General features: G+C 46.1%; 2 protein-coding genes across 2 annotated transcripts in view; one reads left to right on the top strand and one right to left on the bottom strand.

The window, feature by feature from the left end:
• PIK3C2G (phosphatidylinositol-4-phosphate 3-kinase catalytic subunit type 2 gamma) overlaps positions 1-18,774 on the top strand; it is a 209,831-nt gene extending 191,057 nt beyond the window's left edge. Inside the window, 3 exon segments of the mRNA XM_064155587.1 lie at positions 10,608-10,733; positions 17,194-18,068; positions 18,418-18,774. Of these exon segments, the coding sequence (XP_064011657.1) occupies positions 10,608-10,733; positions 17,194-17,346 (279 nt within the window). The 3' untranslated portion in view covers positions 17,347-18,068; positions 18,418-18,774.
• Positions 18,775-21,727: 2,953 nt separating this feature from the next.
• PLCZ1 (phospholipase C zeta 1) overlaps positions 21,728-23,623 on the bottom strand; it is a 49,207-nt gene continuing 47,311 nt past the window's right edge. The window contains exon 13 of the mRNA XM_064155585.1: positions 21,728-21,896. Within this exon, the coding sequence (XP_064011655.1) occupies positions 21,814-21,896 (83 nt within the window). The 3' untranslated portion in view covers positions 21,728-21,813. The remainder of the gene's footprint in view (positions 21,897-23,623) is intronic.

Raw genomic sequence — 23,623 nt, 5'->3', positions numbered from 1 at the left:
CTCCTAGATCTGCACAGATCTCTGGAGCTGGATTTGTGAGAAGTGGAAGGCACACAGGTTTTGAACTTGAAATGCTCAAATGCAGTTCCATTCATCTCTATTAACCTGAACAGAGAAGGAGGGCTATCAAGAGCACACCAGATCTGACACAGAGCAGACAGTGGGCTAGCTTAGCACCATGCAGCCAGAGAGAGGCAGGCTACCTACTGCTGCACTGCTGGGCTTGCTCATCCATTCAAAAAGCCCAGAGGCAAAAAAGCCATTTCTGGAGTTCAGAGAAGATTGGCTAATGTATTTCTTTTCCTGCTTCACAGAGAACCAGAGGGAACAGTGGTTCAGTGTTAGCCCAGAAGGAGGTCTGCTTTGTCTGCTGGCTTCATTATCGTGCCTTCAGGCGTGCCCTGTTTTTCTAGATAAGCAGCTAAACTTTCAATCCTTGCTGCTGAAAATTTTGCCCGTTACTTCTTGTGGCCAGAATAACTCCTCAGGGGCAGTGGGGAGGAGAAACAAAGGCAACTTCTGCTGAGCCTCGTGCCAATACATTTAAATGCTACTAGAATTCAGGAAAGGATGTGTGGGTGATGAATTCGGAACCAATTTTACAGGGGAGGGGAACTGCTGGAGGAAAAATAAACTCCTACAGTACTTTCCCAAACCACTTCCAGCTTTCCTTTTACAAAAGCTCTGAAGCTGTCATGTACCACTCTTGGTGATTAATGATTCTGGGATAGCTGATATGTGGGTGATGAATTAGTAATCAGCTTTAGGCTTACACAGACATACAGCCTCTTTCCATTTCATGTCCTACATCATCTGAGTACAAATTGCTTCCAAAAATATTTGTGAGATGTGACAGCTTAAATATATTGGCAAGAAAGGTGGAGCCAAGCTTTCCCTACACCATGGGGATGAAATCTGTTCCTAACTCTGGAGGTGCAGGGCTGTAAGGCAGTTGCCCACATGAACAACAGGGAGATGCTACCTTTACTAGGTTTTGCTTCTAGCTTGAGGTGAGTTAAGGGATGAGGATTTTTGTTCTTAGTTGTTTCCTGTCATTCCTCTCATGACCCCACTAACTTCTACAATTTGTGAATGTCATTATAGAGATTTAAATGAAAAATATCCTGTCTGTCTGCAACAGAATGCACATGAATTACAGAAAAAGCCACATTATCCTTTCAAAATATTATGGATGTATTCTGCTGGCTTTACTGTGGTCCATGGATCAACCAGCAAGGATTGGGACGAAGGTCCATAGGTAGGCCAAGCCTGATTAGGTATACGGGGATGGAAAACAAGGGTAAAACATCTTGTTGAGCTGAAAAAAAGTTATTCAGAAAGTATCACTGACAGAATGAAATCAGCACTTTGATAGAGGAAGTAGCACACTCAGATGGCATTCTCCCAAGACTGGCACAGAAACCCAGACTAAAAAGCAGTCTCTCGAACTAGCTCTAGCTCACAAAGAGTTTGGATTTGATTTTATATGCACAGCAAATGCATTGACTTTTAAAAGGAATGTTGATTAGCTTAGGCTCTGGTCTCTTCAGACCTGAAAATCAACTGACCATCTATAAACAAAGGGTGCTAGCAGCCAGCAGTAGTTTCAACTGGGAACGGATGAGATCCGTTCGTGCGATACAAGGATTTCTATTAGATCCCAGCAGATTTGTCCTGAAAGGTGTCTGGCAAATCTGCTGTGCAGAGCTGTGTGTTATTCTTTCTTGTTAAACAGGGTTACTGTGTGCCTCAGCTCTAGGGTCTCTTACCTTTCAAATAACTGATGCCATACGTATGTGTTGCTTGGGCAAAAATACAGGAGCGACGACAACAAATGCACAGCAAACAGTGAGCGACCTAGGAGACAAAGGGGAACGTAAATTATATTTGCCACTGCTTGCAAATGAAGAAAGCATTAAAATGAATAGTGGAGACATGGCAAGACCAAGAGAACAAAAGTAATTTCCAGAACCCTACAACCAGCTTGTACAAATGAGAAGTGTTTCCTCCAAGAGGAATCGCTCCATAACCCACAGTAATGTGGAGGTAAAACAAGGGAATAGTGAGACATGTTGCTGTGAGAGATGCCAGTGAGGGAGGCCAGAAGCTGGTGTCATGGTGCAGGAAGAAAGCAGTCCATCTTGCTGGGGCTGTGATAGTAGAACATTTCTCTCAGGACTTTCCGAAAAACTGGAATGCAAGTGGAAAGCTCAGTTCTCAGAAGGGTTACTTGGGAGTGATTGATTCTACAGGACTGATTTATTGTTACAAAAATTAAGCTTAGTTAAGAGCAGTCTAACAGGAACACAAGTCAGCTGCGCAGGTAGTCAAGGGAGAGGACAGCAAGATTCAAGGGGAATTATTTAGGACATGAAGGCAGCAAAAGTAATGAGAAGGAATTAACACGCAGCAATCACACAGATCATACAGTGAAAAACTTTCTTGCAAAGGGAGATGGCAAGCCATGGAAGAACCAAAAACACAGCAGCAATGTGGCCACATGCTCACACTGCAATCCTGTTCGTCCTGAAGGTTTGTGCACCCTATTAATCTGCCTTTGAGGGATCTTCTTGCTTTGTAAGGTCCTTGTCTTAGTGTGGATAATTTGCTTCTTTATTTTAAAATTAATTTTTTCTAAGTCAGAGGCTGGTTTTGCTACCTAAGCTGCAGCTTACCAAGGCAGGGTTTAGCCTGTCACTGATAAGGTACATGAGGACTCAGAGGAAGTGGAAGAGAAGGCAGCAGCAGTGGTGGCTTCTCCACATTCCTTGCTAGCTGTGATTGTGTCAGGAGGCAGCTGGTGACTCACCTGGGTTACTGGAGTGCAAGGGGGATTGTTTCTGTAGGTTTTTTCCAACCCTCCTATAGTGGATAATTGTCAAATCACAGAATCACAGACTGTCAGGGGCTGGAAGGGACCTCAAAAGATCAACTGGTCCAATCCTCCTGCAGAGCAGCATCGCCTATACCAGAATCTGCCTCATGCCTACACTTATATCAACATTTTACTTTATAGCTGTGAAGGTTTTCTCTAAGCTTTTGCCATCATTCTGTGACTGTCAACACTGGAAGGCTGTCTCAATATGAAACATTAAGGGCTATTTTCTCGTCCATTATTCACCATGTAGGAGAGAGATTCTCACAGCAGTGCACATAGGAGTAAAGGACAGAAAAACTGGGATTTAGAGCTGCAGATGCAAGGGAACAACTTTTAATGTATTTATTTTTTATCAGGGAGCAGTAGCTGGAATCAGAACTAAAGTCTGGATTTCTCCTGGTTTTCTTTTTTTCTTTGAAGAAAAGAGATGACAATGTCCAGGAAATTAGTTCTTGGGGAAGAAAGGAAGTTATTTATAGAGGAGGAAAGATGGCACTGGTTAATAGGAGTCACCTTTGATCTTTTTTTTTTTTCTTTTTAAAAGATAGTTTAAAATGAAAAATGAAAAGGAACAGCAGCAGGAACTATCAAATGTCCAGGAGCCATCAATCTCTTTTACTGGGGGACAAAAAGGTGGGAAAATGCCTGCATCTTTAGCACTCAGAGAAACTGATGGCATGTTTTAAATGTGAGGCAGGAAAATATGAAGGCACTTAGGCAGAGGTAATTGTTAAAAAGCCTTAAAATGACTTAGTCTAAAAGTGCAGGGTTTTAAAATCCATAAAACTTTCCTTAGAAGTTTGTAGGAGTAAGGCCAAATATTTCCATTGGCTGCTAAATTGCATGGATGAATACATGGCAAATTTTGAAGTAGTTAAGCCTTTCATAATGCTACAAAGAACCCATCCTTAAGGAGAGTTGTGGATGATTGCTGATGATGAAGGGAGAAAAGTCACTAGGATAACATAACTCTTGTGGCGTTTCAGCCGTTGTTTCCCAGCTACAGCTAGTATATTTAAAGTACACAGGACCTAACCCGTCTGTGGGGGTTTCTCTAAGTAAATGTCATTACTTTCCGGGGGGTTGGAAACAAAGTTGGAGTGAGAAATGCGAGGCAGCCGTAACAGATAGATATCTCTATTAGTTTTTCAGTATTCACAGAATTGCAGAAAAGTTAGGGGGTGGAAGGGACCCTGGAAGCTCATCCAGTCCAGCCCCACTGCCACAGCAGGAGCACTAGAGGAGGTCAGACAGGACACATCCAGGTGGGTTTTAAATGTCTCCGGAGGAGACTCACTTATATGTGTTGAATTACAGATGTGGAGAGAAGTAAATCAGGAGTATTGTTTCTTCCCCCTCATTCTTAAGTATTTTCATCACCTTCTGCCTGCCTTGGAAAAAAGCAACAGTTCAAAAATAAACTGCTTTTCTCAACATACCCCCAGGCAGTCCTGAGTTCCTTACAAACACCGGTCCTTGTTAAGGGATAGTAGGCAGGTGCTGCTCTTAAAGAGCCGTTTCAGGTGTGGCTTGTTTCTAATTGAAGAAAGCTCCTAAATTTCACTCATTTGTGTATGTGTCGTGGTTTTTGAAGATAGCCAACAGAAATTAAACTCTCAAATGAAACTGGAGAAAAAAATACAGAATTCTAGAGCAAAATTAAAGATAGCTAACAGAAATTAAACTCTCAAATGAAATTGGAGGAAAAAAAATACAGAATTCTAGAGAGAAATACAGAGATAGGCATTACAAAGCAATTACTGCATCCCTGGCAAACCCCCTTGAATTTCTCCCCATCCCCCAAAAAACTAGATCTACACTCCCCAGTGCTCCAATCCTACCCCCCCCCACCCCAGTGCCTTTGCCAGCCAAAGAGGCCTACTATTTACATGTTCTTCCTGATGAAGTGGCTCCTGCCACAGACACAGGGCAAGAGGAGAAGGAAACGAGAGCAAACTGACCTTGTTGTGAGCTTATAACAAGATAGCAGAATTAGGGGATTGAATACCAATCTTCTAGTCCCCAGAAGACTTTTAACCCTCTTGTCTCAACCTGGGACATTCCACTCCTTATCCAAGCCCATCATTCCTGCTCATCACACTACTCCTCTAGCTAGAAGCAAACTCTGTATAGTGAGCAGTGCCATCCAAATTCTGCACCTTTCCGGTGCTTTGCTTCAAACCCATCTGTCGCTCAGATCCTGGGCACAACTCCTCTCATCCAATGGGACTTCTCAGATGACATCCACTGTCTGAAGGAGACTCAATAACAACTTGCACATACTTTAAACTCAAACTGCCTCAGTCCAAAACTCCTTTGCAGAACATGCTTGATCTTACCACCTTCCTGCGTTGCCAAACACACATGTTCTGGACTTCCCCCACCAGTTAATAACCACCCCTTGGACAGGTTGTATCCCCACCCAAAAGCAGAAAACACTCATACAATTCTCCCAACAAATCCTTTTCACAAACAAAGGAACTCTGTTTCCATCGGCATTGTGCTCAGCAGCACTCAACATCCAGTAGTGGACACTTCCAGTCCATTCTCACTCAACTCTTTGCAGTCCATGCATCCAAGCAACCGCCCACTGCAGTGTCTCAGTTACTTACTGCAGATTTCTCTTGGAGTCCTTCTCGGCACAATCTGGCTCAGTCCACAGTCGTCTCCAGTGGCGTGTCTGCACCCCTGGGGCAGTCAAGTGGGGCAACTAAGTCCAGTTCACTTCCATTCTTCAAGCTGTTGCTCCAGTTTGCTTCTCACGCATGCAGGAGTGCAGATCTCTTTGTCACAGATGAGTTCCAGTATCTACAAGAGTCTCATGCTTCCACTTGTCTCTTGTACCAGGCCATCCACCACCCCTGAGGGTTCGTCCTGCAGTTCCTCCGCTCTGGCTGCACACTCAGCAGTGAACCCCCACACCACCAGTCCCTGCCCTTATCTTCCTTCCCCACTCTGAACAAAATCGCTTCGAATTTTAACCTTTCCCAGCACTTCTCCCTCCACCTTCTCAACAGACAACTGGGAAGGAGGAGGAGCTGGTGGTGGACGAGGAACAGGTGGCAGAATTGGGAAGGAAACAGGATCAGTGCCGTGCACAGGACCCACTGCCTGACCAGGAGCGTCCATCCTCAGCGCTGCCTCACCGGCCAGAGGAGCCGCTACCGTCAGGGCACCCCTGCGGCTCGCCCTGCCGCTTGGGCTCCGCTCCAGGGCTGCCGCTGCCGCTTCTGCCTCCGCTGGAAAGCCAGCGGGGACACAGTGCCCTTTGCCGCTAGTCCTGGCTGCTACCCTGCGCAGAACCGGCGGCAGTGTGCGGGAAGCGGAGCGAACCCCTGCCATGCTCGGCACCGCCAGTGCCGCCACTCTACAGTTAGGGCTGACCCGCAGCGGGGGAAGGGGATCCCCATCGCCGCTCTCCGCATATTCCCCAGCAGGACACGCTCCAAATGCAGACTGGGCCTTTACAGCCGCAGCTTACCCGTACACGCTGCCTGTGCTGGGACAAGAGGGGTAGCAAGGCACGGCCGTTTCTTCTGGAGCCGCCACCTCATCCCCTGAATAGGGAACGGCTGCGCCCAGCAAAAGGACGGCGCAAACTGCACTCGGCCCGCCGAGGCGCTCAGCCCGCAAGCTGCACTCGGCCTGCCAAGGCGCTCAGCCCGCAAGCTGCGCTCAGCCCGCAAACTGCACTCAGCCCGCAAGCTGCGCTCAGCCCGCAAGCTGCACTCGGCCCGCCAAGGCGCTCAGCCCGCAAGCTGCGCTCAGCCCGCAAGCTGCGCTCGGCCCGCCAAGGCGCTCAGCCCGCAAGCTGCAGGAGGAGCAGCAAAGGAGAGTGAACTGACCTTGTATTGAGGGTATAACAAAATAGCAGAATTAGGGGATTGAATACCAATCTTCTAGTCCCCAGAAGACTTTTAACCCTCCTGTTTCAACCAGGGGCAGTGTGTCACACCAAACTCAGCGAGATTTGTTTGTCCGTGAGCATAGCAAGGAGAGATAAGGCACTTCTAGTGGGAATTTGGCTTTACGTAGCTTTTCAGCCTTACAGATCTTTATAGCTTGGATTTATTTCCAAGCGTCCACAATCAAAGATTTAGATTCACAGAATCAGCCAGGGTTGGAAGGGACCACAAGGATCAGCCTGCTAAAAATGTGTGCTGATAACAGGTGCACCAGAGCAGGTACCCTTTGGTGCAAGTCAAACTGCCGTTTAGGTCAGACACTGTCCCTGTTTGCTGAAGGTTATAGATGTGCCAGTGCAGGCTAACTTAGAAGTAAAAGGATAAACCAGGGGCTTGCTCACTAACTGTGACACTGTAATATGACAGAAGACATGGTCTTCACAAATAAAACAGTCAATCTCTGGTGTTTTCTTCCTTGTGCTTTTACCAAACAAGTGCTCCACTCGGATAGGAAAGCCTGAGGGAAGATGAGCTTTGCCTTGTCAGCTGTCTCACTAAAACAGGATATTTCTGCCATGTTAATCCTCCTCTTGTTTTTGCACTGTGATTGCCAAACTGCCAAGATCATTCCTTGTCCCTGCTAGGGAGGGTCCAGCAAAGTGCAGCGTCTTCTACAGCCACGGCAAGTCTTGGTTAAAGAAATCCTTCAGTCAATCAGGGTCTGCACCAGAGAAGATTCTAGCACAGAGTCATCATAGGAGCTCTCCATGCTCTGCTTTTGTAAAGCCAGGGCTGATCCATACCTGCTGGTAATCTGGACTTTGGAATGCTTCGTGTGTAGTCAGAACATTTTTGACGGTTGGAAACTCTCAATAGCTGTATTGGGAGGGCAGTTGAAAAGTGGAAGATGCAATCTGGCTTCACAAGTGCTCAGCTGAAGCTTTTTGATCTCTTCATGGCACAACAGTGCCACTGCAGATGGACAAGTGGGGCAGTTGTGGAATTTAGAGTGGCCTATTTGCCTTTCCATAGTGAGGGAAGGTGAAGTGGGAAAACGTTGTCTGTAAAAAGCAAGGGGAGAACACTCCAACAGCCAGCCACCAGAACTCAGAGCTCTATGTGGAATTCAGGTGGGAGCAGTTTAAATTACCTTTAACAGTCTGCCTGCTGATTACTGCTATTCATGAAAATTGTCTTTGTTTTAGTTGTGAAAGGCAGAGGAGCAAGTGCTTTGCCTTCAGTTTTCTCCTCTGAATTGCTCAGATGTTCTCTTCTCTGATTTCCTCTCTTGACCTTCTCCTCCCGCTCATCTCTTGCAACATGTATTTAGCTACATTCAAAGCAACAGCGAGCAACAGCGAGGAAGCCGTTTTCTGCCTGTCTCTCGCAGGGCCACGCACTAAGTGCAGTCCTTAGATTTTGGGAGGAGTTGACTGGTGGAGTTAGCGGGTCAAAGGCTAGATAATATGCCAGCAGTACTAGCAGGGTGCAAGGAGCCTCTCGAAGGTATAGGTATTGTGATTTGACTCTTTGTTTTTCATTCTCTGCATGCACATCTGGATAGCCTGCTCCTGCTAAACAGTCACACAGCAATCAGCCTGGACTCTTTCCCTGGCAGGTGAATGTCAGACTAAGCCCATTTCAAATGGGCTGTGATCTGTGCCTTGAGGTGTGCAGTAAAACACAGCACTCAGCTGCACCCTGTCCTGTTTGGGCAGCTCGAAGGGGAGCAGAACAGGACCTCCAGAGAGCAGCTGTCCTCTCCCATACCTTTGTCACCCATTGCCTGCCATCTGCACTCCTTAGCCTAGTGCCCCTTGCAGCTGCTGCTGATCTCAGCTTTCAGAATTAGCTCTGACAGGGTCCCTGGTTGACAACACCCTTCTGAGATGGTTTCTAAAGCCTAGCATTTAGCAGGACTCTCCTTGTACAGTGTTCCTGTGCTTGAGATAGTGAAGATCACTGTGCTGGGGCTCCACAGTTGAACGGGTAAAGTCTTCTTCAAAAATATGCCCTCTCTTTTTTGCTTTTTTGACCAAGTTCGCTTTATTTTTGTCTTGAGCACCTAAAAATCTGTTGGCATTCAAGTTACAGTGATGCTTATCTATTGATTAAGAAGGGAAGAGCTCGATTACAGTTAGGATCCTGGTTGCCTGGGCTGATATTTAAGGCAACGGTTCTTTCTCCTTGCTGATTTTTAAGAGACTGTTCAATTTGCTGCTCTTTGTAATCCTTACTTGAAGTTTGAGCATGGCCCTAAATTAGCAGAGATGGGCTTTCACATGGACAGTGTCAACTGGGAATTCTGCAGTAAGAGGAAGGTACTCTGTCCTGGGAAAAGTCCTGATGGTCTCACTGCCATTTCATGGCACTCTTATTTTGGCCACTGAATCTCATCTCTTTAAATCCCAGGTGTATTTTAAGTCCGGCGTGGTTCGGGGAGCTCAGCAGTCGCAGCATTAATTGTAGTGGCCTGGGTCATGCACCCTGTGGTGCCGTGTAGTCTTAACCATAGCACTAAAGCTTTGCAGCTGACCACATGGACTGCCATGAGGGACCGTTTCGGATAACAAAACCAGAGCTTTGTTGTGCAAAGACTAGCTGCTCACACACACCAACGCTGCTTTCCTTCCCAATAGAGAAGTTATTTATTGCTAGGACACCAGCAGCTTCTCCTGTCACAAGGATATGTTGTTGATAATGCCTGTGGAAAGCTTCATATTTCTAGACACATGCTGTGAATAATCAAAATCTGAGAAACAATTTTATTTTGAGCCAGGCAAAGTTGCAGTGGGAAATACAAATGCAAATACCTGCGTAACACTCTAGGTTCATTGCTCCCAAATATTTTAAGATCTCTTCATTCTCACCTGTGTATTCTTTTCCATCCTGTCACTGGACTCCCTGTGGCTGTCAGGTGAACTTGTTGCCTGAAATGCTGATACTACAGTTGAAGTTATTGATAGTTTGGTGTGTCTTGTTTACTAGAACAGAGGTTTCTGCTTAATTATCAGCAAAGAACGTGCTGGCAAGATACCTGGTCTGTAGTTTCTCATGGTTATGTTTCTTGAGTGTTCTTTTACAGCCTCTCAGGCTACCAGTGTGTTTTCTAAGTAACTGTAATGTTGCTTTTGGAATAACTTTACAGATCTTCAGAAGTTACCATAAACTTCTCCACCCATCGCCATTAGCTTGTGCCTGAGGCTGGTTAATAGGTTGGCTCTGATCGTGAAATGGAATATCTGGAATATCGCTCGGTAACCTGAACTGGAAAATTGAAGAGAGCTTGCACCTGTGTGATGGGAGAGATTGGAAGGACCATTCTAGGAATCCTGTTCTGCCCATATTGCTGCAGGAAATGCCTCTGGCTCTTCGATAGTAGAATGCTGTGTGGAACACCATTAGAAACAATTGCTCCTCCCCAGCGTCAGCATTGCTATTTAAGGGTTAAAGTCAATAGCAGCTTCCTGGCTAGAATGTAGTTTCTGTGCATGGCACTGGAAAATGAAAGGGTTAGATTTTGTATCAGATTAAGCTGAGTTAAAGCAGATTGAGGCTTAAGGGTTTTTCCATCAGAATGTCAAATATTACCGATAGTCGATTTTTCCTTGTCCTTCTATTATTTCATTTCCATTTTCCCCACTCAGTATTGAGCTCAAGTCTAAGGATCCTTGTTGTTTACTGCAGCAGCACTCCAGTTCAGCCAAGAGAATACTGAGAATCTAACATGTTCTGTGTCTGCTTAGAGACTTCATGTGGTCCTTTTTATTTGCTTTCACTGCTAGAACGCAGCCATTCATATTTATGACCCTTTTGTTTTACAGCACCTCCCAGATGGCTCTGCCCCAAGTGCACATGCTGAGTTTTATCTTCTGCCAGATCCTTATGAAGTCAGTCGAAGGAAAACAAGAACAGTTCCAAAAAACTCTGACCCTACTTACAATGAAATTGTGAGTACCATCCACTTTCTTCCCCTGTTTCTTACATGTTAGATTTTCCTCAACCACTCTTGAAAGCAAGAAAGCAAGGCAGCAGTTAGAGCTGTTGCACTGAGTATGTGATCAAGAAGCAGGAACATGTCATAAGCTGAACCACAACTGGCCACAATCTTCTGCTTTGCCACTTTCTCAGAAGTGAAGCAGTCTCTTCATGTCTCTCTCTTCAGGCAGGTGGCTGGATCATTCACACTGCTCTGTCACACACTGTAACCACAGCTACCTGACAGCCAAATGAGACCAAGCATCGCTGCACCAGAGCCTGGGCAGTTTTGAAGGCAGATTTGTACACTAACATCCAAAGTGCTAACTGAATGGATGCTGTTATTCAAATTCCTGTTTGAAAACAAGTGAATTGGATGTCACTGTCCTAAGTGATAACAGAATAATAAGTAGCCAAGTTATTTTTATGATAAAATTCTAGCAGTTCACAGGCATATATATGTGATTATTTCACACACCGCTGAAGAGCTCACGCCTCCGGGGTGAAAATAAATGCTTGCAAGGAGAAACATTTATGACAGAATGGGAAGTGACCTAAACTATGTTCTTTGGTAAGAGCAGATCAGCTTCAAACAGTAGTTGGGACTGGAGATTATAGTTATTACACATAACAAATCTCCTAAAGATCTCAAAGCAACTTACAATTGCACTTTGAGCAAGCTTTAAAGTAGAAAGCATAGAAAAAATATTGCCACTCCACCCTGTTTTGGAGATGAGCTTAAGTTAGTCAGCTGAGACCAAGTCCTTAGCTTCTAGTTTCCCAGTTCTGGGGCTTTCATATTTTTGTTTTCCTACAGCTGTTTGATTACAAAATGTATCAGCTCACACTGATGACTTCCAGTGCCTCTGTAAGTAGGCTCCTTGAGTATTGCTGGTAACAGCTGAGACACATCTCCCTCTCTGTGGTACTGCAGTGGAATGACAGGAACTAGGCTTTAATTTTTTGTTGTATTATTTCTCTGTTGTTTTTTTTTCCCAATCAAAGAGACAATGGAATGAGTCCAACTGAGCTATCTAAAGAGATCCCTTTACATCTGAAAAGTATTTAAAGCCAAGATACATAACATGATTATATAATAACATTCCTTGTAAAGAATCCAGACCAGACTACATGCAGACAGCAGCCCTGAAAGACAATTCTCTTTCTAGGCATTATTAGATCAAGTTGAATGCAGGAAAATCCAAAACCCTGTCTGCAATCAGATGCCAGTCACTGGGAAGAGATGTAGTTGTGGTTAAGGAGCGTTCCAATGCATGAGAACTTTAATATTCTTTCCTCAGAGCTCTTTTCACAGATGCTCAGTCTTTTTCACCAGGAGCTGCTAATGGCAGTGGGGACATACGGTTCCACTGAACTTGGACATTTCAAACCCAGTGCTTCTGCTGTTAGCAGATCTGCTCCTCCATATGTGATAGCATTCTGCATGCATTTGCTGTCCAAGGCTGGTAGACTGAGGCAGGAGCTGCCCCAGGGAAGAGAAACGACTGGAAATACAAATCATCTGTCTTTTAAGTTAGTTATGTCCAAAATGCTGTGCGCAGAAATGTACTGGCCTCTTTTATGAGTTCCTAAGTTTTCATTAAAGCCAAATGGCTCAAAGGAAGCTGAATATTAATTTCTCTCTGTGTTCAAGAGAGAGAATACTGACACACACTCCTCTTGGGTATTTTTGGGTTTAGTTTTATACTTTTATTGCTTATGACTGCCTCCAGCAATTATCAGCCTTGCAAAAGTGCGTTTTAGTTTTGAGTGTTAATCATGCGTGAGAGTGAAGATGTGAAAGTCCAGGAGGGCTGGCAATAAAATGAACTATGCCAAATGCTTGAGTCACTTTTTACTCTTTGTCTTTGCTTCTCCTATTCCATTATTTGACACATTTGTTGTGTTCAGACTAATACAGCTAAAAAAATGATGGTTAAGGAGGAGAGGAGAAAGAATTCAGAGAACATGGAACGCAGTTTAATGGCTAACACACCTGCTCAGAGGTGACTGCTAGGAGTAAATCAAAACTACTCCAGGAGTTCCAGAGTGGCTCAGCAAAAACTAAGGAAGTTAAGAAATTGAAAAGAATTCTGAATGCTTTAAGCTGTTGCTAAGAAAATTCACAACGACCTAAGATCTTGCTCCTATGTCTAGCATTTGCACTGAGAAGTGCTTCAAGGTCTCAGTTGTCCTCAGTTTGTCTCCCAAGCGTTTGCACATATGTGCAGCCATGAAATGAGCAAAGCTCCAAGGCAAAGCAGAGTGCGTACTGCTGTAACCAAGCCAAAACCAGAGGGAACTCTCTCCACCCTGCCCTTGAGGTGCAGCCAAATGTAAGCAGATCTTCCTGGGCCCTCTCTTAGTCTGCTGCTGTTATTGCAGGTGCCCTCAGAGTCGTGGACACCCTGTCCTGCAACGTTCAGAACAGTTCCAGCAGTCCTGCTGGAGGGGTGGCAGGGGGAGAGCTGCCCCAGGACCCACAGCCACTCCCTCCAGTACCATGCATCAAAGCTAATTTGGCCAATTAAGAGGAAATCTAGGAACTATGCCATGGCTACCTGTGGAGAAGCAACTGTTCTGCATTTGCAATTAAAATGTCATTAGACTCCTGTAGGTCAACAGTGCTTCTCTTTTTAGAGACAGGCATTGGGAAAGTCCTGACTGTCCCACTGATGGCTGTGGCGTGGCCGTGTGTAACTCACTTCTGTTTGATCCAGCTGGGCACAAATATTCTTAACCGCACAATCATTTCAGGATTCCACTGTTCTGGTTATGAAGTTCTGGCAGATGGCATTTGTTTTATTGCTGTGCCAATTCAATTCTCTCCAGCCCCTTCGTCCCTACCTCCTGATGATGCACACCCTGCTCCAGATGAGTATGCCGTACTATTTTAGAAGCACTTCCTTGGGGTCATTTCAAAACCACCCACCCTGCACTGTAGGCTCTAGCACTGCTCAGAGCTTAGAGCCTCTTTTTGTCCAGAGACCGAAAGCTGTTCATTACCTCTGTTCACACCTGCTGTGCTCCATCATGCTGAAGATTTCTTGGCTCGTGCAACTTACACATGCACTTTTTGATGGCTTCAAGCCACATCTGGAGATGAAACTTGTAATCTATTGACAAAGAAAAGGCACTTTTCCATGGTAACATCAGCATCGCTTCTCTGATCTAAATTATACCTGTACCCGGACTTCAGCCTTCATTTCAACTTGGGTTTGGCAGGGAGATGCCACTAGGGGACAGAGGAGCTGGAAAGTTTTTGATTCACATAAAATCTGGTGAAACAGGCAAAGATCCCAACTGAAAAGCACCAAGAACAAGTTCCATGACAGCTGTTCCAAACTATGATTTCCAGAGATTTCTGGTATTGTGGTAAGTACAGGATTATCATGGTAGTCATCTGGTAGTCATGGTAAAACCTTTCTAGTAAAAGCCAGCTATGAAGAATGAGTGGGAGAGTTTTTCTTTCCCCCACAACCCACGGCAGTGGCCGTTCACCCCCACAGCACCAGTTACCCCCATACACCGGAGCTTGCTGTCCTGCCTTTTGGTGCTTGTTGGCAGAGGACCCTGATGTCCTGTCCCACTGTGACATCCTTGCAGCTTGCAGTCTGGACAAAGTCATTCTGTAGTCCCACAGGGGCAGCCCAGGCCAGCTGGAGTTGTCCGGAAGATCCACCAGTTTTGTGCCCCCTGGGTTCACCTATGAAGGTCAGGCCACCTTCTTCTTGCCACTCAGCGTGGAGAACATTGCTGTGGCTGAGCCTTTGTAGACTTTGTCTCTGACGGACGTCTTCCGTGTCTGCTTCTGCCTCTTGTACCTGTAGGTGTGGAGAGGACTCAGCAGTGCAGCCTGCAGAGATCCAAGCTAGAAGGGGCTCAGTCTGGCTCTTCCTAACTCAGCAGTGCAATAGGGCTGCATTCAGATTGCCCAGGGAATCCAAGCAGTTTGCATAGCAAAGGCCTCTAAGATGGCTCCCACTTCTGAAGTGGCAGTCTGTCACTGCATTTGCTTTTTAAACTACACACAGAGATTAAAATTTAAAGCAAATAACATTTCCAGCCCTACAACTTCTAGCTTCAATGTACTTCTCTGAACAAAGCTTACCTTTCAGGCCTGAAACTAGCTGAGAGCATCCTTTCACATTTCATCAACCCACACACAGTTCACTCAGCAGCTCTTGATGAATGCAGAGACTGCAACACAGGAATCCGTCCTGAATGCAACTCGTTCTTGTCAGCCTATCGCTCCAGATTGTTGGGGTTTTTCCTTCTCCTTAAATGCAGGAAATACAGCAGTAACAATTCTTCAATTCACCTCAGAGGTTCCTCAGAGTAGCAAGCTGACTTCAAAGATATTTTTAAAACTGTAGGCCTTAGTAGTTTTCTACAGAGGCGCTAAGCAAGGTGCCTCATTTGAGAAGGATCAATGCTCCACTAACAGAAACATCCACATTTACTAAGTCCCACGTTGCTAAATCCGGCCCAGGCTTAGAGGTGTTCCACATACACAGCTCCTGCTGAGTGGGCTGAGCTTTCCCTGACGTGTAATGTTTGATGGCTCCATGAAAGGAGCACAGGCGTTTTCACCGTGGGCACATTTGGGTACAGTTGATCCAGCAACAGGCATCAAGTGGTTTCTGTTGCAACAGGAGAGCGACACAGGCTGGTTTCAAAGGAGAACTGTTACCTTTTTTTTGTGTGACAGGGGTTTGTTGGAGCTAGAACGGCTTTGGAACTTTGGGGAAGCCTTGGTTAGAAGGAAAATTCGTTTTGTTTTGGCTTGGTCTTTGTTTGTTTAGTTCTGATATGTACCACAAGAATGAATCACAAGTGCAGTACTGAGAAAAAACTGCGGTCCTCAGCGCCAATGTGGTGCTCCTCTGTGAGGCAAAAAGGCATTGCTAAGGAACATGGAACAAATACAATCATAGAAAGGTTTAGGTTGGAAGGGACCTCAAAGCTCAGCCAGTTCCAACTACCTGCCATAGGCAGGGACACCTCCCACTAGAACAGGTCGCTCAAGGACTCATCCAACCTGGCCTTGAACACCTCCAGGGAGAAGATCACATTGGGTGATTCTGTGCTCCACAACCTCCCTGAGCAACCTGTGCCAGTGTCTCACCACCCTCACTGCAAAGAACTTCTTCCTAACATCCAGTTTGAATCTCCCCTTTGCCAGTTTAAACCAATTCCTCCTCCTCCTGTCATTACAAGACCTTGTCAGTAGTCCCTCCCCAGCCTTCCTCTAGCCTCCTCCAGATATTGGAAAGCCACTCCAAGTCTTCTCTTCTCCAGGCTGCAGAGCCCCCACTCTCAGCCTGTCCTCATAGTAGAGCTGCTTCAGCGCTCTCATTATCTTGGTGGCATCCTCTGGACTGGCTCAAACAGTTTCACATGCTGCTTGTGCTGGGGGCTCCAAAACTGCACAGAGAACTGCAGGTGGGGTCTGAGGAGAGCAGAGCCAAGGGGCAGAGTCCCCTCCCTTGCCCTGCTGCCCACACTGCTCTTGCTGCAGCCCAGCACAAGGTTGCTGTCTGGGCTGCACTCACACTGCAGGCTCATGTGGAGCTCTTCATCACCCCATATCCCCAGGGCCTGTTCCTCAGGGCTGCTCTCAGCCATCCCCCACCCAGCCTGGAGTTGTGCTTGGGACTGCACCCATCCAGGTGCAGGACCTTACACTTGGCCTTGTTGAATGCCATGAGGTTGTCCTGGGCACACCTCTGCAGCCTGTCCAGGTCCCTCCAGATGGATCCTTGCCCTCTAGCAAGTCGACTGTGCAACACAGCTTGGTGCCATCTGCAGACATGCTCAGGGTGCACTCGATCCCTTTCTCCATATCACAATATTCATAGGTTAAAAAAGCACTGAGATCCAGCCAGTTTTGCTGGGCTTCCTGAGCAAAGCCACGTATCAAACCCTTTCCTGTCAGAAGGCATTTCAAAGCCACAACAATCTATGCTTTTAGAGAATGAGCCTCTGTCCATGAAGAGTAGCCCCTGTCTGTCTGCTCTCGTGAACTTCATGGCAGAGCTGATAGTTCTTCACATTCAAGTTCAAAGTTCTGCCCGAGTCAGAGCTTCCATTTGCAGGGGGAGACCGACTGACACCTGTTTTTCTCTCAGGCATTACACCACACCTTGGCCATGTGTTCACAGTGCTTGGTGCCCATATTTCACAGCCCTGAAGTGGTGGAGTCACATTTCCATGAACTGCGTAAGGTCAAATATACTTCTGAGATAATTCATTTAGTGAAGTGAATTCTCCTCCTGGTCAGTAGTTTGTAATGCTGGAGAGCAGTTTAAGGCACTTATTACAAGAGGTGTAATCATCATCCTGAATGCCGTGGTGCAGTAGGTGTTTGGTCTGCTAAATCAGTGCACAGATTTTTATGTGGGGTTTCTGTTTCACTGTGTATGATTTCAGGTGGTGTATGACAGAGTCACAGAGCTCCAAGGCCGGATACTGAAGCTCGTTGTGAAAAGCAAAGGAACGTTTGTGGGAGCTGTTAACATTCAGCTGAGCTGTGTGCAGTTAAATGAGGAGAAGTGGTATCCCCTGGGAAACAGCATCATTTAAATGTCCAACATAACTCAGTTATCTGTCCTCTAATGTTTCTTCACCCCTTTCACAGGGTACCTTTTATCTCAGAATCACAGAATGTCAGGGGCTAGCAGGGACCTTGAAAGATCACCCAGTCCAAAGCCCCTGCCAGAGCAGCACCACCTTTTGTTTATTACACACCAGGCTTCATTTCTGTTATTTTTTTTCATCCACACTTTCCCCCATCGTCCTCTTTTCCTCTCCATCTCCCTCCTTTCAGCACCACCTCCCCTTTTCCAACATATCTGCCCCTCCCACCTCACAATGTGTTTTCCCCCAAACCCAGAGCACCTGGGCTCTGTTGAGGTCTCCTCCCAAACCCAGCACACCTGGCCTCTGTTGAGGTCGCCTCCCAAACCCAGGTGTGGCCACTTTGCCCCTCCTTCCCACTCCCCTTTTTAATGGGCCCCAGGAAAGGCAGAAGCTCCAAGTTTGCCCAACTGGGCAGAGGGATCCTCCTCCTGGGATCACTGGTGAGTGCCTGTGGTGTGCACCGGGTGACTGGTGGAGGGGATCTAAAGGCCGGGGGGCCTCGGTGGCCCCCCGGCTATGTAGGATAGGGACATGATGATCATTCTAACATTACCCACGGGTGCTGGCTGGACCTCCTTACTTAGGTTGAGCTCCTCTGTGATCAGCTGCTTCTTTCTGCTCACTGATGATCAGCTGAAGAAGTTGGCAGAACTGGAAGCTCCTGGGTGAGTAATATCGTGTGGTCATAGAATTGTTTGGGTTGGACAAGCTCTCCAAGATCAAGCCCAACCTTCAAACCAACACCACCATGGCCATTAAACCGTGTCCCAAAATGCCATGGCTACATATGGCTTGAACACTTCTAGGCATGCTGACTCCACCACCTCCCTGGGTAGCCTGTTCCAATGCCTGACTGCTCTTGCAGCAAAGGAATTGTTCATCATGCCCAACCTAAATCTCCCCGGCACAATTTCAGGCTGTTTTTTCTCATCCTTTAACCTGATACTAGTAAGAAAAAATGCTGGACTTGTTCTCATCTTCAATTACTCTTTTGTTTGTTTGTTTGTCTCACAGAATCCTGCGGACTGGGAGGGACCTCAAAAGCTCATCCAGTCTAGACCCCTGCCAGAGCAGGATCACCTAGACCAGATTACACAGGAACACAACCAGGCAGGTTTTGAATATCTCCAGAGAGGGAGATTCCACAACTCCCCTGGGCAGCCTGCTCCAGGGCTCTGTCACCTTCACAGTGAAAAAAAATTCCTCCTGATATTTAAATGAGACTTCTATGCCTCAGCTTCCACCACTGCCCCTTGTGCTGGCACTGGGCATCACCCAGCAGAGCCTAGCTCCAGCCTCCTGGCACTCACCTGCATCTATTGATAACCATTGCTGAGGTGACCTCTCAGTCTTCTCCTCTCCCAGCAGCACAGCCCCAGCTCCCTCAGGCTCTCCTCCTAACAGAGCTGTTCTATTCCCTTCAGCATCGTTGTGGCTCTGTGCTGGACTCTCTCAAGCAGTTCTATGTCCCACTTGAACTGGGGGGCCTGGAACTGGACCCAGGACTCCAGACATGGCCTTACTAGAGCAGAGGCACAGGAGAACCTCTCTTGACCTACTAACCACAGCCCTTCTGATCCACCCCAGAATGTCGTTGCTCCTCCTGGCCACCAGAGCATATTGCTGGCTCATGGTCAACCTTCCATCCTCTAGGATCCTTTTCCCCTTCTCTGCCTTCCTACAGCTCAGCCCCCAACCTGTCCTACTCCTTGGGGCTGTTCTTTCTCAAGTGCAAGACTCTTTACTTGCCCTTCTTGAATTCATTAAATTTCTTCCTGCCCAGCCCTCAGCCTGTCCAGGTCTGGCTGAATGGCAGCACAGCCTTCTGGCATGGCAGCCACTCCACCCAGTTTGGTTCCACCAGCAAACTTGCTGGCAGTGCTCTCTGTGCCCTCACCCAGGTCATTGATGAATATATTGAACAGAACTGGTCCCAGTTGTGACCCCTGTGGGACTCCACTGGTTACAGTCTCAGTTACCCTTGAAAATATGCAGTCATCTGCTGGTCACATACCTTAATGTTTCTAATCATAAGGCTGTTGTCTCAAAATTGCTACCATCTTCCTGCAACAGATTCCTGTCAGCATGAGTTTAAGAACTCACTTGTAGCAGCATGCAGGAAATTCTAACGCCAGCAATAAAGGTTCTTGTTTGCTTCATATTAAATAGCACTGCGACTAATGAATTCCGCACACATCAAAGCGTGGGGCATAATGCCTTGACCATTAATCTTCCTGACTGTGCTGAAACAATGCTGTAATGGTGTCATTTAACAGCATCTGCTATGACCCCACTGCACACCATGATTTCACCAGAGAACTATAGGATGTTTCCCTGCGTGCCAATGGATTTCAGATGTCTAGCCAATTTCATGTCAAATCTTATCCAATCAATACTTTCTAAAGAAGCAGCTTTAAATCTTTGCACTTGACTCCTTTTGTGCAGTGTACTTCCCTGTGCTTGTCTCTTTCGGTAGACTGCAAGGTTCAGTGCAGGGTATTCACTTGTCACTGTGCTTTGTTGTAGCCAGGCAGATAGAGCTGGTTGGTTGTGAGAAGGAAGAAGCTCATATCCATGAATAAAGAAAGCCTATTCAAAGTGGGCTTTGCTTTCAGTGTGGTGTTTGTTTAAGGTGATGGTGTAAGGAATTTGCTTACCAGACTTACCAGGTTGCATCCTTATGCTGCGTAAGGGAATCGAGTCAATATGTGCGTTGACCTCAGGGCTATAAAATGTACATATTGAACAATGCCTGTGAGTGGTTCCTGAGTTGACTGAGGCCAGCTGTGGGATCTGTTCTTCAAAGCATATTAAGCTGCAGTGAGAAAGCAGATAAGCACATCTTTAAACATTTAGCACATAAGCAGGCACCATAAACTGTCAGCGACTGCCAGCCTTTTACACAGAGAGCTGGCTGTGTACTTCCACATTTTGAGGACCAAGGGCACGTTTTTAAGACACTAGAGGATGCTGATTTGTCACCTGACCTGTTGTAACATTTGATGTTACCACAGGGTGAGTAGGTCTGACACTTGTTCTACAGGGTGGAAAAGTAGCCAGTGGATGGATAATAATACCAGAAGCTGACGGTTGCTGCCTTCTCCCAGAGGACACTCACAGATGGGTCTTCAGAAGGTAGTGTTGTGCAAAGCTCCTGAAAAGTGCCTAGGAGAGTTCTTTAGCAAAAGAAATATGCTGGAGTTCTTCTCAGCATCAAGCCCATTTGCTGCGTCAGTTGATCAGTTTTTATCTGGGAACAGATACAGCAAATTGCCTGGGGAAGTTACACTCCTCCTCAGTCAAGGGAGGTGGGGGGAGCTCTGCTTGAATATCGGTAGTATTAGTATTCTGCAGAGCTGAAAACAGCTATACCAAATGTACCACTTGAAAGGGATATTGGCTAGCATACAGATATGAGCACTGTAAAGATAGGGATTATAACATTTCAGATTATGAGGCCTCTTGGGTAAAAAAATCAAGTCACTTGTTACTCAGGCACAGAAAAACCCATCTAGGCCAGTTTACAATGTTACCAAATTAGCTGGCCTTACAGTTCAATATTGATTTTAGGTTCTTCTTAGTCTACTCTGTTTCCTGATTGCAAATGTAATGCAGTTTTCTAATAGTATTGTTTTCTGTGACATTTTCTAATCATTGTTTCAATCTTAGAGCCATATTAAATAAAACACAATTAAAATGGCAGTAAGTAAAAAGACCATTAAACTATAATATTACCAGAAGTGTCTGCAACCAGAGCTTTTTGGTATTAAAGAAAGGAACATGTCACTGTAATAGGGGTTGGGGTGTTCCTTAGCCATGATTAAGAACTCTGCAGTTAACTGGGTAGATACAGAATCACAGAATCAAACAGGAAGAGACCCTGAAGCTCATCCAGCCTGACCTAGCACCCAGCCCTGTACAATCAACCAGAGACTGACTCCACTTGGCTACTGCCTCCCTTCAGGTAGCTGTAGCCAGCAATGAGGTCTGCCCTGAGCCTCCTCTGCTGCAGGCTGCACACCCCCAGCTCCCTCACCCTCTCCTCACAGGGCTGTGCTCCAGGCCCCTCCCCAGCCTTGCTGCCCTTCTCTGGACACCTTCCAGCACCTCAACATCTCTCTTGACTTGAGGAGCCCAGAACTGGACACAGCACTCAAGGTGTGGCCTGAGCAGTGCTGAGTCCAGGGGCAGAAGAACCTCCCTTGCCCTGCTGCCCACACTGTATGTATTGTGCTGCAGAACCTCAACAGTAGGTCACTTTTGTAAGGAAACTCACACGTGAAGTCCCATTAGCTTAATCAAATAATGGAGGACATGCCAAACCAGATGAGTGGGCTGCTGCAAACCAAGTGATGTTGCTTTATTAAGTGGGATGTGATCTTCCAGAGCAGTTGCTGCTGCAGAGCATTGTTAGTAGTACCAGACATGAACAAAGAGTGATGCAGGTTCGAGATTGCCACCATCTTTGGACAGCAGGGGAATGTTACGGTAACCTGTAAATAAAATGGCACTTCATTAGTGTACTGACCACAAATGCAAATCTTCTGTTGAGCTGCTTTCATGATCTACTTGCAAATACAGCCTAATCTGTGATTCTCTAAATTACTTTACAATAAACTGAAGTGATACATAAGTCAACTCCCATTTCTCTTGTTTGTGTTTTCTTTTTTTCTCTCCATAAGCAGTATTGTAGTTCTGGACACAGAGTGGAAAACTCCAGTGTCTTTCAGGACGTGGTGGTCCTTAAAACCTTTCAGCCCGGTGGTATCTGAACACAGGGAGGCATGCATTCTAACATCCAAAGATGTTTTGTGCTGCATGCTTGGTTCTGACAGCAGAACCTTGGGAATCGGCACTGGCAGAGCTGGGGAGAAGAAGAGTGTTACAGCAGTAATACATGTCCAGCTGGGGCAGGAAACACATGTGGTGTCAGGCTTTCTACCAGGTATCTTATGCCCGTTAAGGATCTTCCCTTGTATGTCAGTGATTCCCAGTGTCAGAGGTAAGGCATGCCTCAGAAACTTCACGCTCATTTGGTTGCGGGTGCAGCAGGAGCGCAAATAGCTCTTGGCTTCAAACTTCGTTAACTCGCCTGCTCAAAATGCAGCGATCCCCTCTCCACAGCCCCAGGTTTTGGATTGCTGTACGTGGCAGTGAAGCTGCACTATTTCTTCATAATCAACAATATTACTTCTGATTTTTGAAAGTGCCCCATGTTTTGTAGGTAACTGCAGTTATCTATTATGAATAGGCATCCATGTAGAGCACTGCAGGTTTTACCATCCTACATCAGGTGTGTCATCTCTCTCTATGTAGTTTTTGCATCTCTCATTTAGGGGGAGTTAGATTTTCTTGCTTCTTTTACACAACATGAAAGTTCACCTTGGCACAGAGCTTCAACTTCTGGACAGCAGATCCTAAAGCTCAGTCCAGGCAAAATGCATTTGAGCTCAGCTGTCAGAGCATGCACGCAGTATGTGGAAGACTTGGTTTATTTCCTCTCCAAAGATACACTTCAAGCACTAAGACTCATTTCTAAAGGCTGTGTTCTAGCCCCTATCTATAGCACATTCTACAAAGTGTCTTGGGAGCAGTAAAACTTTTTTGTCATTGAACTTATTTCAGTTTGTGTGGAACCATTAACTATTCATTGACACAGTCATAATAGTAAGAACTGAATTCCTCTTTGTGTAGTATACTACATAGAGGACTCAGTGGGACGAGGCCTGTAACCTGGGACCCTCTCCTCTTACTTTTTACCACCCAGCTAGAGCGTTATTTTCAGCCCCTCTGAGTATACCTACTTAATCAGTGCATTAAAGAAATCAAATACTGCTACAGGTGGGCAGCCACCTTTCTTCCTCAGTGTGATCTCCAGCTGAGTTGGGAGGCTTCTGCTGGGAAAAGGGAGGCATTTGAATCCTTTCAAAAGAAAATGCAGGGGAGGGTAGTGATGGCAGAGAGCTGCCGAAGAGGAAAAGGCAAAAAAAAAGATGTAAGCACTGCTCAGCTTTTGAAAGAAGCTTGCCCTCAGGGGACACCTTGGGGATATGAATCCTGGGGAAGGAGAGGCAGTGCTGTAGAGCAGATTAAAGCAATTGAAGCTGTGAAGAGTGAGATTTAAATCCTAACTCACTCTTCAGCATGGTTTACACAGTTCTTTCCCAAGAAATGCAGACTGTTGGGACTGCCTTTGTAAGACACATTGGTTTTCCCATTC

This window comes from Pogoniulus pusillus, chromosome 15, assembly GCF_015220805.1.
Source record: "Pogoniulus pusillus isolate bPogPus1 chromosome 15, bPogPus1.pri, whole genome shotgun sequence".
In the NCBI taxonomy this organism is placed as follows: domain Eukaryota; kingdom Metazoa; phylum Chordata; class Aves; order Piciformes; family Lybiidae; genus Pogoniulus; species Pogoniulus pusillus.
The sequence above is the reverse complement of the archived record's forward strand: the minus strand, read 5'-3'. Positions and strand labels throughout refer to the sequence as shown.